Genomic DNA, 15,958 nt, shown 5'->3' on the forward strand with positions numbered 1-15,958 from the left:
GGAACCGCCTCCAGAACACCTTTCGATTAGGCATTTCTCTTCATAGAATTAACTTCAGATCACAAGCCATACACAAATGAAGGACATCTCTTTCCCGGAGCCCCCATCCCCAAAGTTATGCTAGAGACCGAAAGTCGGGCCAGCGTGCTTTACACTCGAAGGAAAACTTAACACGAACAGCCTGCAAGTACCCTTCTTCTTCCCACACAGATGCCCAATAGTTCAATTGAGTCTGTGGTCACACAGCACACTCATCTCTGTCATGAAAGGGGTTTAGAGGTGACCTGCTTCAAAGGGGTCACTTCATAAGTTAGGAAATCAAGTCCCAAACGACAAGCCAACAGAATACAGCTGGCCAGTAGCATGGTTGTTGCTGAAGGTCAGGTCGTAATAATGCTCAATTTGGACACAATGTAACACGCTGACCTGGAGCTTTCTCCTAGAACCCAGCTGTCTCTGCGTCACTCAAGGGGACTCCTCCCCGCGCCCCACCCCTGCCCCCTTCTATCGACCTGGGCCCTTCCTTCCTCTGGAGCGCTCCTTTGCCCACCCACCATTGAGAAGCACCTTGCAGGTATGAGAGGACTTGAGTCCAGAATATTTTGGCTAATAATTATTTGGGCTGTCAATTCGTCTTACTATGCCTGGATGTCATTACCACAGATATCAAAGTCGATCATCATTTTGGCACTTCGACTCCTGCTGTGTGTAAAGCTGCCGTCTCCAGAACTTTAGGTGGAGGGGAGCCAGCTTGTCTCTGGGCCCTCCCTAGTTTACCTGGCATGAGTCTTCACATCACTGAGCGACCGGCTGTACAGTAACAAGGAAAATAACGCTCAGACGGGGAAGACACAGTCTCAAAAAGATGACACAGGACACACTATTTCGAAATGTGTACATTGTTTACTTTAAGCAACAGTCCAGGACTGTGGAGTACAACACGTTTCGAGGATGAGACTTTGCGTTTCACGGTCGAGCACCAGCATCATGCACACAGCTTCGAGTTACCTAAGAGCACTGCTGCCCCCGCGGGGTCCGGTCCAGACGAAGACCCCCCGCCCGCCCTGCGTGGTCACCGCCCTCGCTCGCTTCGCCACCTGGAACTGGTCAGCTCCTCTGTGTGAGAGCAGGAGGCTTTGCTCCTTGGCCAGGCACGTTAGTATCTGGCTCACTTCTTAGGGTTCAGAAAGAAAAGGCAGTTTCTTTGCTTTGCAGGCAGCACGGCATGGGGCGCAGGCCTCTTTACTGTTCCACATGGCACAGGAAGATGCTTTCAGCAAAGGGCACCGGCAGGGGGACACCGAGAAGGTGCGGTGTGAAGACAGCCCTGTTTGGGGGGCCAGTAGGGATGGTGCCTGTGGCCTGTTTACTGGCCTGTCCACAAGGCTTGGTAAACCCAAGTAAAGCTGACAAGAAAAGGGGTTTAAAAACCTCAGTACAAAAGATCCTCTGACAGATTTGGAACCAAATTACTCGTTCTTAGAAACACAATACTAAGGGTCACAAAGCTTCCCTCCAATCTACTACTAGAAAACACCATGCCATGGCCTACAGACCCAGAGGAATCAGGACAGATCAAGAGAACCTGTTCTTCAAAAGGAAAAGGGGGAAAAAAAAAAAAGACAGCAGTACATAAAGTGCTTCTTTTTTAATGAAACAAATCCAAAAGACGTACAGTCAGGCTCGAGTTGTGCAGTTCACAAGCATGGAGGACACAAACAGAACGACGGCGTCCGCGGTCAGAGCTAACCCAGGACCAGGCTGGACTTGCCCCCCGGGGGGTTCCTTCGGGATGGCACCGGGGCCGGCGCCACCGGGCTGGGCACGGGGGCGGCGGGCACGGGCTTCTCCTCGCTCTGCCCCAGGCCGGCCTGCAAGTCTGTGTCCACGTTTTCTAGGAAAATAGAATGACATTAAGGCTACTAACCATTTCCAGTGAGGATGAAGAATCTAAAAATTTTTTTTTTGAGGAAGGTTCTAAACATACCTAGAGATGTCAAGAAGAAGGCGACAATCACCAGCCATGTTCCTACCACCCAGGATTAACCACTGCTCACGTTTCGCCATATTTGACCCCAGGCCTTTTTCTGCGTATATTCTTTCTCAATTACACAAACAGTGAAGGCATGGATGTTTTAAATTAGCTAAGCCTCACAGATAAGCTCTAGCTCCCTCACCCCTAATCCACGTCCACGCGGGTCTCCTCGCCCTTTTCCGAGGCCCCACGGCTGGCTGTGTGCATTCTCCCAGCCCAATTGTTTCACGTATATTCTGTATTTTATTTCCAACAGGCGACATATAATACTGATTGTGTTGTGTTTAACATAGACAATATCAGCTTACATTTTTTCACCCTTTGGCAAATTTACCCATATTTATACACATGGTCATAATTCACCTTGCCTAATTAAACTGCCTCGTAATATATGTGTGCACATACAGTATACATTTGTGCAACCCCCTGCCGACAGCAACAAACTGGGACCGACCCAGCCACTCCTGAGGAGGCCGTACTGCGCGGGCACAGGGACGTGCGCCACGTCTTCAACCGGGACAGACACGACTCACCGCCCTCCCGGTGGCCATGCCGCGTCCCGCCCCGCAGCCCATGCTGAAGAATGCCCTCCTTACCCCCTTGCACAGCCCCCACTTGATAACCACCTCACTTTAATATCTGCCCAGCTGACAGGTGAAAAATGGTACTGCGTTCCGGTTTTCTGTTACGTGTCACTATCACTAGGCGAGCTTGACTTGAACTATGGGGATTGCCACTGAGCCGTCAACGTGGATTAAAGAGTCTGCATTTCCCCCACCGACCCGTAATAACGTCTCCATTAACCAGGTCGCTCCCATCTCTTCTTAACTGGGCACCTTCCACATTCAGGTCTTTAGAAATTGTGTACTATTATCCAATATTCTGGATGTTGCTTGATTGATTCACTGGCTGATTTGTGAAACTCCCAACAAGCATATAGCCCTAATAAGGTAGTTTCCAAAATCAGGGAAGTCTTGTATTCAAAGGCAAAAGAAAAAACTCAGTATTTTCTGTGAAAAAAAAATTTCTATGAAGAGTTCAATAGTTTTCAGGCACGTTAGATTTATTTTTAATTTTTGTTTTAAATACCAGGTCTCACTGTGGTGTTAAACCACATTCAGCTGCATATTCTGACACCTGCCTTCGGGTAACACACTCAGAGACACCTGTGGGAGAAGGTTTGGGAGGAGACGACCATAAGGGTCAACGACACCGACTCTGTCCCTCGTTTGGGAGTTCCTAAACCCTGGAAGTGGCGAAGCCGAACTATCGGTCGTGATGCACCCAGGGTCAGACCTCTGTATGGGCTCCCACTGGACACCAGTGAAAAGTTCCAGCTTTGAAAAAATGTAGTTTCTCTACCGTGATGCTTTCCAAGACGACAGCCCTCGTGGCTGTGGCCTGAAGCTCAGAGGGAGAGGGTGGCCTTCAGGTTCCTGTCGCCACCCTCTTGTTGCACAAGAAAGGGTCACGTGCACCAACACCAAGTGCCCAAGCCCTACAGTAAGTGCCCTTCACGTAGCCTCGGGAAATATGTCCGACGTGCTCCAAATACACACAACCCCCCACCAAAAAACACATTTTAAAACAACCCGAAACAGATGAACACAGACCAGGAGCTCGGGCCGAGCCAACGAGCCGGCTGTGAGCTTCTCATTTCTGCTGCTGGGACGTGACCTCTCCGCTGTCTGTCTGGACCAAGCAGTTAATGCTCTGTCACGGGAGTTAATTTCCTGAAAGTGATTTTTAGGGAAATCGAGCTCATTTCCAACAATCTACTTGTCTTCTATTATTGACAGAAGTGTTCTGTCTTTCACAAGGAGGTAAGATACCAAAAAAGAAAAAAAATGCACACAGGGAGACTAAAAAAACAGCAAGCCTTCCTTTAAATGCTCACTGGTCGGAAATAGACTCCCCCACCAGAAAAGAGGAGGTTTGCTTGTTATTTGAACTCATTAAGGCTGCAGGGAGATAAGGAACTGAGAGTAAGGGTTTAGAAGCTTCTACAGCAACTTCACAAAGCTTTTGTCAGTTGAACCTAGTAATTTTTTTAAAGGGCTTTAAACAAAAATACTTCTACCGTAATATCCGCCTTATATACTCCTGACTTGCCTTTCTCCTTTGGTGCAGTAGCAAAGTAACTGAACAGACATCTCTGTCAGAACAGGAAAAAATGACTCATTATAAGTAGCAAAGAGTTAGAACCTACGAAAATGTCGTGGACCCTAAAGGCAGGAAAAGACTTCTGCCCCAAATTCCCGGACCGTCTCCCTCTGCCTTATATTGGGTTGGCCAAAAAGTCTGTTTAGTTTTTTCCGTAAAATAAAAGACACATTTTGCATTTTCACCAATAACTTTATTGACTTGGATATTTTGAGTATGCCGGCTATCTCCTGTGTGGTATACATTGATTGTTCCCAATTAATGTCTTGATTTGATTGCTATCAACTTCAGCTGGTCCACCCGACCGTGGAGCATCGTGCGGTGAGGAATCTCCAGCACAAAACTTCGCAAACCACTTTTGACACGTTCGATCAGTCACGGCACCTCCTCCACACACGGCACAGATGTTTTTGTGTGTTCCAGTTGCGTATTTACCTTTCTTGAAACAGTAAAGCATAATATGCCGAACACGTTGTTTATTTTCTACCATCGTCAATATTAAAATGGCGACACAAAAATCCAGCAATTTTGATTTTTTTAATGCACATGGATACGACAGCTTTCACAATACCATCTAAGCGAATTGTTTTGAATGACATTAAAGACAATGAAGCACTTCTACAGCCATTGTACGGAAAAGTCCAAATGAACTTTTTGGCCAACCCAACAGATTTCCAAGGGCCTCCCTGCGGCCATTCCTGTATTTACCCAAAGGATGAAGACAGCCTTCCTTATACCTAAACAAATCTGTTTCATTTAAACTGAGCAGAGTAGTTTGGCTTTGAAGTAAACTTGGCAACAGATTTGAGGTTGAACTCCACTCCACCGGATGTACCTTGAATTACTAGGCCCCTTCTCATTTTGTGGCAAATAAACCAAAAGTAGCAGCAGTCAGGAACACAAAATCATCAGGCAGCAACATTGGTGGCCATAAAAAACAAAAGGAGGAAGGACTTATCATACCGCACAACTCAGTGTGCTGTTTTCCTGCGCAATCTGTAACACATTGAGCTGGGGGATTATTATTCAGAGCAGGACAAACGACACATTTTTTCATTTTCATCAGGATCCTGACATACTTCTCAGGGTTCCCCAAATTCCTAATCGTATTCACTGGCCAAAATTAGGAATAAAGATTGTGGCTCAATAAGGCCGAACAGGAGGAACATTTCAGAATATGAAAAGCAGCAGGATCGAAAAGCCTAGAAGACAGTTTACCTCCAGAGCAGTCTTCTCAAATGGAACAGATCAGACAAGAACAAAAACAAATCTACCTTCAGTCCAGTGAAAAAGTAATTTGTCCGGGAAGGACAAGCCCAGGTGCAGAAGAACCTCCTCCCCCATCTCCGTCAGGGACCTTTGGCCCTGGCTGGGGGGCTCAGTTGGTTGGAGCATCGTCCATAGACCAAAGGTTTCGGGTTCGATCCCTGGTTGGGGCAAGTAGGAGAGGCAACCAAGGGATGTTTCTCTCTGACATTGATGTTTCTCTCTTTCTCCTACTCTCTCTCTCTCTCTACAAAATCAGTAAACATATCCTCAGGGGAAGATTCAAGAAAAGAAAAGACCATTTGATGGGACAGAAGAGGAACGTGGTTCTTAAACATTTGTTTCCCTGGCAGGAAAAGGCCCACAGGGCCTCCTGTAGGTGGAATCTTACCGGGTGGATTTGCATTCCGCGGCCACTGCTCATACGTGTCAACTTTGCATCACCCTGTCAGTAGCCCTGCCGCACTCCGAAGACTTAATTAAGTAAATGATAATAGCTCATATGCACACGGATGCTAACTGAAAATTCACATCTGCCTCCCTAAGTCATAATTTATAAGATCACAGGGTTCCCACTGTCTCGATGAATAAGCACCTCAGTATAAAAATCAAACAAAATGCAGTGAGCTAAGCTTGAACTGCCAGAGCCCTTTACTGAAAAGCTGTCATGAAGTATAACCAACACCAACCTGGTCAATGTCCTGGTAAAGGATTTTGGCTTTTCCCCTCTTTCTGTACATTTCTAGCATCGCTGTCACTGCGGGCTGATACCAAACGTGGCTGAGTTTGCTCATCTACCTGTTCCGTTTTTCTGTCCCCTCCACCCAGAGTACGCTGGCACTCGGGCAGAGCCGGATTCGACTCCCAGGCTCTTTCCCCAACACGTGACGGGGATCAAAATTCCAATCTATCCTAAAACCATTTACAGAACCAGAAATGTGGGCTTCAGAAGTACTCACCATGAATGTCGCCTTCTCCCTAGAAAGGAAAAGACATCAAAAATTTACTTCGGACTTTAAGTTTGCAACACACAAACAAAGCAGGCGCAGTCCGGAGAGACTACTCTCTCTCTGAGACCAAGTGTTTCCCTTCTGACTCAGTCAAGGTCAGGGTCAAGCTACATTACAATGGGCAACCTTTATTTAACTGGGGGACAACGCTGCACAAAAATGCCACTGGACCGATTGTCCCAGGGCCAGTAACACACCCAAAATTCAAAAAAAACTTAACATCTAACCAATGTCACCCCAATAAATTTAATTTTTTTAAAGATTTTATTCATTTATTTTTAGAGAGAGGGGGAGGGACAGAGAAAGAGAGGGAGAGAAACATTGATTGGTTGCCTCTTACACGCCCCCTACTGGGGACCTGGCTCGCAAGGCAGGCATGTGCCCTGAGTGGGAATTGAACCAGTGACCTTTTAGTTTGCAGGTCGACAGTCAACTAGCTGAGCCACACCAGTCAGGGCAAATTTAATTTAAGAATTTTAAAAAAAATTTTAACATCTACACTGATGACCTGTATCAGTTAGCATTTCAGAGGCTGTTTTATCGGCATGGGAAAGTGGAGAGTCTACCCCTCCATTCTCCCTCTTGCCTCTTACCTAGGGGCTGAAGGGCACCTGACAACTCCAGAGCCCCTCTGCACGTCTCCGCACACTCAGAGGGCTGGTGCCTCCACGTGCTCTGAGATCCCCGCTCCGCAGGACTCCCTACCAGGCTCTCCAGACACTCAGGTGGGAGCTTTGGGGAGGTGCTGCAGTCCCCCGGAGTTCAGCTCAAGACAACTGGGCAACATCTGCCAACAATTTAAACAGTCCCTGAACTCAGAAATGCCACCATACATATATACAAGATACAGTGGAAGTGAGGGTGATTCAGAAGTTCAAAAAATCAGTACTGGAGAGGCCAATCCTGACGGCTGAAGAGACATCAGAATTGACCAAGATCACCCTGACCGGCGTGGCTCAGTGGGCTGAGCATTGTCCCGCAAAGGAGGAGGTTACCAGTTCGATTCCCTATCAGGGCACATGCCTGCCTGGGTGGCAGGTCGGTCCTCAGTTGGTGGCATGCGAGAGTTTCTCTCCCTCTCTTTCTGCCTCCCTCCCCCTCTCTCTAAAACTAAATAAATAAAATCTTAACAACAACAAGAACAGGCCAAGATCACACTGACTCACTTTCTGAGGTCCCTCCCTTTAGTTATTAATCTTCCCGTCACCAATGTGCCCCAGTCCCTTCCCCAGTAACCCCTATGGACAACTCTCGTGGCAGAACCGAAGCTCTTAGCACGACAGGGGGAATCTGATTTCGAGCTTCCCGAGTCGTCACACTGACCTTCAGATCTAAGAAGTCTCCAGAGTTGGCTTCGGAAGAGTTCCTTCTCTGGGGTCCAGACGACTCCGAATCTTCTCTGCCACCACGAGACTTGGCACCTGAATCAAAATATACTTTCCTGAGGAACATAAGAGGAAGACCTACAGCAAACGCTTCTTTAGTGAATGATATTACATGTCAGTTGCCTAATACGAAACGAGCAAACGGTGTCGGAGAGGGGAAGCGCGGGCCCCAAGTCTGACAGAGGCCCCGAATAAACGGGTCTGATGCTGCTGACACTGCACCCCACCCCGTGGCCTCTCGGTGCTTCCCGACTTCAGTCCCAGTCTTTCCTCCAGGGAGCAGCTTTCACTGTTGATCTCCCGACGAGAAAGCTAGATTTCACTCGCCAGCCCTAAACCGGCTGTGGGTGTCCGCACTGGCTCCCTCCTTGGCCAGTGATCACAGACACAGCCCGTACCTGCCGACTTGGCCCACGACGGGGGGTTTTCCTCAGGTGTCCCAAAGATGCTAGATGCCATTTTGTTCTTCCTCACGGGTTGTTCCGTTGGTTCATCAAAGCCTAATGAAAAATTGGATCCGCCACCTGGAGGCCGCAAAACCCTAGGAATAACGACAAGACATCAATTTCACACCGAAACACTTCCTGGCAAAAATGTTGTCAAATACCTTTCACTTCATTCCCCTCGCCCATTCCTTCCCCGTTCCCTCCCACAAAAGAACGCTGCTAATGGGGAAGAGGAACTGATGCCATGGGGTCCAGGCTCCGCACTGGACGCTAAGATGTGAAACGCTGGTTTACAGCATTTGAGTAAGGCTGCCCGACAGCCACCACGGGCCACAGCTGGCTGGCATCCCCTTCCAAGGAATGGCCAAGGGCCTGAGGGACCGTGCCTCCTGAGCTCAGCTGGAGGCCTGGGGGGGCCGGGGAGGCACGAGAAGGTTTACAGTGGTGAGTACTGGAAACGCTTCATCCTTATATTATTTATTATTGTGTTATTGTCCATATAACAACTGTAAACCCACGTTTGCTCCACCCTGTATGTGCAAAGAAGTTTAGCAGCACATATTGCTATTTATTTTTCCATTTTTATTTTCAACAGAATAAAAAATAGATGACGGCTTTTTGCCCGACAAGGAATCTAGGACTTTCCCGTTTCCAAATCTTCCTGCCGCAGGCTAACCCGTTTGCCGCCTTCCTCGGAAACACCCGGGCGAGCCTGGCCTGGCACCTCTCAAGGCGCAGGAAAAGGACACGGTTTTACGGGAAGGTCTCCTATCTACTGATTCGAGTCCTTTATCAGGGATAGGAGCCGACTGGTTTCTATTTCTTCTGAAGTCAGTTTGAATAAGAAACACTTTTCTAGGAATGTGTTCCTTTCAGCCAAGTTTCCAAATAAATACAGTTGTCATTGTAAACCCAGCTCCTTATGTTAGAAAACAAAGGAAAAATTAAACATTTAAAGTATAAATTCTCTTCTAAGTACCATACCAAAGGCATTCCCAAGTTTTGATTTTTTTTTTTTTTTTTACTATGGTTCCATTCTAAATATTCTTGCATTTCTATTATTATCTTTTTTGACACATAAATTATTTAGAAGTGCATTTTAAGTTTCCAAATATAGGGGTCAGAGAGTTTATTGATTTCTAGCTTTTAATTATAATATAGACAGACAAAAGTTTTATGACATAAATCCTTTGAAATTTCATGAGATGTGCCTTGTGGCCTAGTATGTGTCAGTTCTGTAAATCTCTACATGTGCTTGAAAACAATGTGTATTTGCCAATGTTCTATATACCCAGCAGATCAAGCTTGTTAATCGAGCTGTTCAAATCTACTAATTAAATGTTCTATCACTTACTGAGAAGTCTGTCAACAACTTCTACGATGGGGGTTTCTCAGTTTCTCCTCAGAATTGTCAAGACAAAGTGTTCTCTCTCAAACAGCCTGCCGCTGGAGTATTTTAGACCAGGCGGGGACTGCGCTGGATTAACCGGCTAGTCATTTGATTAAGCAAACAAAATATATATCCCTAACTCACTTCACTTACCGAAAAGTTCCAGCTAGGTCAAATATTTCAATTTAAAGACTAAAACAAAATTATGGGAGAAATTATGTATCAGTGTGTCCTAGTCTCGAAGAAAAGGGCTTTCTTTCCAAGGACAAGATGAAAGCCAGAAATCATAAGATGAACAGATTAAACTTGGCAAAAATACACAAAACATTTGACAAAGGATAATACCGCTAGTGTGTGGAATGCTCTTAAAAATACTTTAAAACAATAACAAGAGAAAGAAAGGGACAAAAGTTACTAACAGGAAATGTATAAACAGGGATAGCCTCTAAATACTAAAAATTTAACCTCACTAGCAAATAAATGAAATTTAAAACAAGGTGACAATCACTTCTCGGCCTTTTGGCCAAGATCAAGTGTCAAACAAAGTGACAGCTTTTTTTTTGCTTATTAGACTGGCAAAGATGAAAATAATGCCAATTCCTAGCATTAATTGAAGTGTGAGAGAATAAATTTGTACAAACTTTCTAAATAACACTTTGATAATATATATGTAATGTTTATAAGTTTGCATTTTATATGAATCATCATTTCCACTCCTAGAAACTATCCTAAGTAGATAACCAGACATATGTACAAGGAGACGCCTATGAATAGGTCAATCTGTAAAAAGTTGGAAAACCCTAGTTATCCAATAGTAAGGGGTTAGTTATCAGAGTCTGTCCATACAACAGAAAGCTATACACATCAGGCCCTGGCTGGGTAGCTCAGCTGGTTAAAGCGTCGTCCCCACTAACCCAGGGTGCAGGTTCGATCCCTGGTCAGGGCCCATATAAGCAGCAAGCACGGAATGCATCAACATGTACAACAGTAAACCAACCTGTCTCTCTCTCCCTCTCTGCCTCTCAAATCAATAATAATTTTCTTCTAAAAAGCTATATACATCCAGGAGGGATTTACCTTTATTAGTACATGCAAAAAGTTACCCAAAACCCAGTGAATAGAAAAGGTTAGAGAACAAAAGTAAGCCCAGTTATATGTCATATAAAATGATGTGTATAGAGGTAAACACTTATCCGGCTGTGCGACCTTGAGTAAGGAGCTGAACCCCACGCTTCGGTTTTCTCTTCTATAAAAAGAAAACACTAGCTGCCTCGTGAGACGACTATAAGGACATCATACATACTGCGCTTAGAATAGTAACGGGAGCATGGCAATCACATGCCCCGGCTACGGTAACAGTCGTAACCAGACGCAGGTTTCCGGCGGGTTTCAATGTCTTTCTTATACTCCATATTCTCCTGTACTGCTATTAATCTGAAGTTCTTTTAAAAAGGCCACTTCTGGGTCCCAGATTCCCTGACTTTCTGTCGACAATACTACTTTCCCCACACTGGCCATCCTGGGCGACCTTCCTGAGCACCAGCGTCCACTTGGGTCTCTAGACAGAAACCCCAGCATCTCTGCTCCTTTGGGTGCGGGCAGACACCCCGGGCTCAGCTCCCTAACACTGCCCCTTCCTGCCCTCGGGGTGATGATCTGCCTGTCCTGTCTTACCCTGCTGCCCGCAGGCCAGCAGGTGCAAGGTCCGGTTAAGCCTCGGCAGGACCGAAGGAAGTCAGACAGACTTTGCCAACAACTAATGTAGCCTCCTGTCAACCCCGCCTCATTCTCACTGTCTTCTTCACCCATCCAGGGCGGCCACTTCACTGTTCCGCATGGTTCTGGCTGGCCTCCACCACGGGCCATTCACTCCCATACTCCCTCCAGCCTGGAGCCCAGATCCACTCTTCCCTCGGTGCCTCTCAGCCCTTCGCCTCGGCCGGGAAGCCGACTAGGAGAGCCCTTTGTGACCTCAAAGAACAATGGGTGGAACCCGAGAGGAGAAAATACTGGGGATCCTCTCCTGGTTGCCAGCGTTTTGTGTGAAGGGCCGGAGAGTAAATGTTTTTGGCTTATGGGCCGTACAGCCTCGCACAGTGACTTAACTCCGGTGCCCAGCACAAAGGCAGCCGCGGACAAGACGGGGATGAACACGTGCGGCTGTGTTCCAATCAGACTTCATGTATGGACACTGAAATTTGATTTTCATGTCATTTTCACAAGTCACAAAATATTCTTCTTGGGGTTTTTTTTTTTTTGGTTTTTTATTATCAACCATTCACGTATGTCAAAATCTGACGCCAGCTGGGCTTGGCCCTCGGGTGGTAGTTTGCGGGGCTCTGCTCTAGCCCAGCAATTTGCAGCCGATGCACCACAAGAATGTTTTATACGTGCAATACCTATTTAGTCAGGCACACGGGCCTCTTTTCCCTTAGACTGTCCTTTGAAAAAATGACAACGGTCCTGGCTGGTGTGGCTCAGTGGATTGAGTTCGGGCTGCAAACCAAAGGGTCGCCAGTTCGATTCCCAGTCAGGGCACATGCCTGGGTTGCAGGCCAGGTCGCCAGTACGAGGCACACAAGAGGCAACCAACATTGATATTTCTCTCCCTCTCTTTCTCCTTCTCTTCCCCTCTCTCTAAAAATGAATAAATAAAAATCTCTAAAAAAAAATAAATTAAAAAATGACAACAGCCAACACAACAATAGTCTTCTGGTGTGAATGAATCAAAATTATACCTATTTTTTGTCAGATCAGCAAAAAATATACTTTTTGGTGTGTGCTGCAGAATTTTAGTAATTAGCTTGTGTACCATAAGATGAAAAAGGTTGAAAATCAGTGCTCTATTCAGTCCAACAGCCCCATTTTTAAGAGAGCTCAGTCAGGCCCTGAGAAGTTCCAAAGCAATTGCCCAACATCAGTTAGCTGACAGGGTCGGAAACGAAACCCAAACCCCGTTCCTGGCAGGCGTGTAACGTGGGCTCAAAGTGCTTGGACACGTGGCTATTTTTCTCCTTAAACTACACACCTACAGAGCTGGTGCTCTGATTACTTTTCTCATTACCTGACCTTAGACTGTCTTATATTTCTTAAACAGGTCCTCCAGGGTCCTCCCTGCATCTAGTATTTGTGCGTGCCCATAGTGAAACTCAGTACTCAATTTACACTAAATAAAAATGTCATCATTCTTCCCCCAAGGGGGTGGGAGGAGGTCTACTGTCTTCTTTTATGACGTGTCAAAGATTTAAAACCCCACTGTTGCGACTGCTTTTAAAGTCTCAGATATTAAATATCCACTTAGATTAAGTTCATTATATGAAGATAAATGTATTCAGGCATATATTTTATAAAGATGGTAATTATAGGTTAGCTGAAATTATTAAATCATAATTAATGGTATGTTATAAACTCTTAATAAGCTTTCTCTTTTTAAAGTTTGAGGCGACTAGGTTTTTAACACGTGCACCCCAAGTCAGCAAAGATACTTGAAATATTATCATCAAAGTTAACTCGCGTCATGGTCTTCCCCTTTGTTCCCTAGAGATTAGAGTGATTTTTTTCCCCCTTACCATCACAATTAAACCGGCATGAATTTTTAGCCAGATGAAAATCTTCAGAACCCTAATGGGCTGGGAAATATTTTTTGGCCAAAAAAAAAAACAGAAAAGAGAAAAGAAAAAAGAAAAAAGACACTAGTACCCAAATACCAGCTTTAAAAAAAGTCAAAACTGTGACCAGCCCAACTTTTTAAAGGTTTGTGTCCCTCTAGTAACAGCAGGTAATACCTACTCCGATGACGTCAGTGTTGTAGAGCCCATTTGTAACAGCCAGACGTCCCCAAACAAAGGATTGGAATCATAAGACAGAAATTATGTCAATTCTCTTTTTTCAGTCCCTGCTATTCCTTCTCGGCTACACACACGGTAACAAAACCAGGATTACATACTTGGGATTCAACAACAACATCTCCGTGTACCTCAGATAGCAATTTCTTAAAAACTGCTTCTTTCTTCTCTCTCTCAATCCCAGGGTTCCCGTACGGTCTTTGCAGATCATTTCCTAACAGACTAAATTTATAAGGCGTTTATGGAGCCAGGAGAATGTTCCTGGAGAAAAGAAGTTCAGGAGTGTGGAGGGGAGACCACAGAAGGAAAGGTAGGAAGTCAGTGAAAAGGGCAAATCAACAGTCCTGAGGTCACAATACGGGAGAGAAACTGATGGCAAAAGGTGAATCAAAACACTTCTTTTGCAGAACCAAAACTCATTTGTCTCACATGTCAAATACACGCATCCAAAACCTCATGTGAGGATTCATTCGACCAGGTTACTGAAATCCTTTATGAAGCACTAAACTGAATCTCAGATTTTTTTTTTACACATTCACATTCCAACCGCTACATTCTCAGCGGCAGAAAGTTGACCCCCTGGCACAAAATGAAAAACCAAGGTTCAATTTGTCCCAGTGTCCTCAAAAAAAATGATCCCTCTGGACCGGTGACAACAGAAGAGGGAGTGACCCTCTTCAGCATTTTCGTAGGTCTGCACTACCCAAGCTCCCCCAGCCTCCTGGGGGCCACAAATTTAGTTTTCAAAAATCTTTCCTGTTTTTTCCTGGAATTCGAGAGGGAAAGGAATGCGTTAAAAAAGAAATGTCACTTCCCCCTACTGCCGAGGCCTGCTTTGTCCTCAAGCTCCCCAGCCCCTGTGAGACTCTGCTATTTCACTGCTGTCTCCTTAGCCCCACAAAATGGCTCCCTTTTGTGCCACTTGCTCAGGACCCCAAGGCTGGCCATACATGACTGCATGTCACCGCCAATGACGAATAGATGCCCAGAAGAAGTGGAGTCTAAGCTTCCTCCAAGCCTTGAGCAAGCATCCCAGAGATGCCTGCATCCCACCTTAAAAGAGCCGTGTGCAATTAGCCAAGACAATGTGAACATGTTGCACCAGATCCTAACCCTTCCACCAACTTAGGCAACCTCTTGGAAAAGGGGCCCCGTCCAAACTCCGTGCCCAGTGCCCCCTTCCCCAAATGTAGTGGCATGAGTGGCCAGAAAGGCCCCGGCTTCCTAGGTGGAGAAAGAATACGGAAGAGACAATGGATGTCTCCGGCCCCGCCCAAGAACAGGAAACCTCCTCCAGCTGGGGAACCAGAGCTAGGGATGAACTCATTTAACAAACGTCAAAGGGGGAGGCAAAAGAGGTGGGATGCAAAGACCGAGGTCCGAAGGTCTGAGCCCAGAAAACCCACTCGAACTGTCGCACTCCCCCCTCCGGATCGGAGGTGGGAGCGGGAAGGAAAGGAGAAGGGGTCCTTCCTTTGTTATCAGAGGGGAGGCACTTCGCGAAGGGCTGACGGCTAGGTCCCAGAAAGGGGTGCGAGGTCACGATGACCATCCCCGCCTGACCACAAATGCCACCTGCTAGACCAGCCGCAGTGGGTAGGAGCCCGCCAGAACCGATCGCTGCGGCCGCGGGATCCGATCTCCACACCGATCATACGGCCGCCACCTGCCCTGGACCAGTGACAGGAGCGTGTAGCCCTAGGGTGGGACAATGGGACCTGATCGAGGAGCCCCTTAGGCTTCCTGGACACCCGGGGCCAAGACCACTGCTCTGGAGCCGGGCAGGCCACTCCTAAAAGGGGAGTGCGCGAACCCGCTCAGCACGTCCCAACTTACAATCTGCCGCGCTGTAAAGGCAAGCGGCCCGGGCCATCCAGTCCACAGGCTCCAGGGCAGGAATGAATGAGAGGAGCAAGAATCGGGCGGGGTCGCAGGGCCGGGCTCGAGGGGCGGCACAAAGGCGGGGCCGGCATCCGAGCAACGCCGCCGGGCCGGACGCTAGCGTGGCGCCCCGGGCACGTTACTACCAACGATCGACTGTTCGGCCCGCATGGCCCCACGGGGCCGAGTCCCTCCCGACCCCAAGCCCTGCGCCGCTCAGGCGTGGCCCCCTCGCCTCACCGGGAGCTATTCCTGCTGTTCGGGTCGACGCCCTTGAAGGTGGTGGTGGTGGTCATAGCGCCGAGGAGCGAGGTAGGCTGGCGCAGTAGCAAAGCGCTGAAAGGATCGGGTCCGAGGGGCGAAGGATAGGTCCCCACCCCACCGACGGCGACCGCTGCGGGAACCTCCGCCACCGCCTGCCTGGCCGGCCGCTGCCTTTATAGGGCTGGGAAAGCCCCGCCCCCAGCCTGCCGGCATTGGCCGATTCAAATAGCTCTCTTCGTACCTGTTGGTTCTCTGGAATGTCAAGCATCATGC

The 15,958-nt window shown here is 47.2% G+C and overlaps 1 protein-coding gene across 2 annotated transcripts; it reads right to left on the reverse strand.

The window, feature by feature from the left end:
• Positions 1-1,629: 1,629 nt before the first annotated feature.
• On the reverse strand, positions 1,630-15,845 carry JPT1 (Jupiter microtubule associated homolog 1). Of its 2 annotated transcripts, XM_053911895.1 has the most exons (5): positions 15,662-15,845; positions 8,258-8,400; positions 7,798-7,895; positions 6,424-6,442; positions 1,630-1,894 (listed from the first exon to the last, which is right to left on the reverse strand). In XM_053911895.1, the coding sequence occupies exons 1-5, from the start codon at positions 15,715-15,717 to the stop codon at positions 1,746-1,748; spliced, it is 465 nt and encodes a 154-aa protein (XP_053767870.1). In that variant the 5' UTR covers positions 15,718-15,845; the 3' UTR covers positions 1,630-1,745. The 2 variants fall into 2 exon arrangements, with proteins under 2 accessions (XP_053767870.1, XP_053767871.1); XM_053911896.1 differs by lacking the exon at positions 6,424-6,442.
• Between the last annotated feature and the right edge of the window lie 113 nt (positions 15,846-15,958).

The sequence above is a fragment of the Desmodus rotundus genome, chromosome 9 (assembly GCF_022682495.2).
Source record: "Desmodus rotundus isolate HL8 chromosome 9, HLdesRot8A.1, whole genome shotgun sequence".
NCBI lineage: Eukaryota > Metazoa > Chordata > Mammalia > Chiroptera > Phyllostomidae > Desmodus > Desmodus rotundus.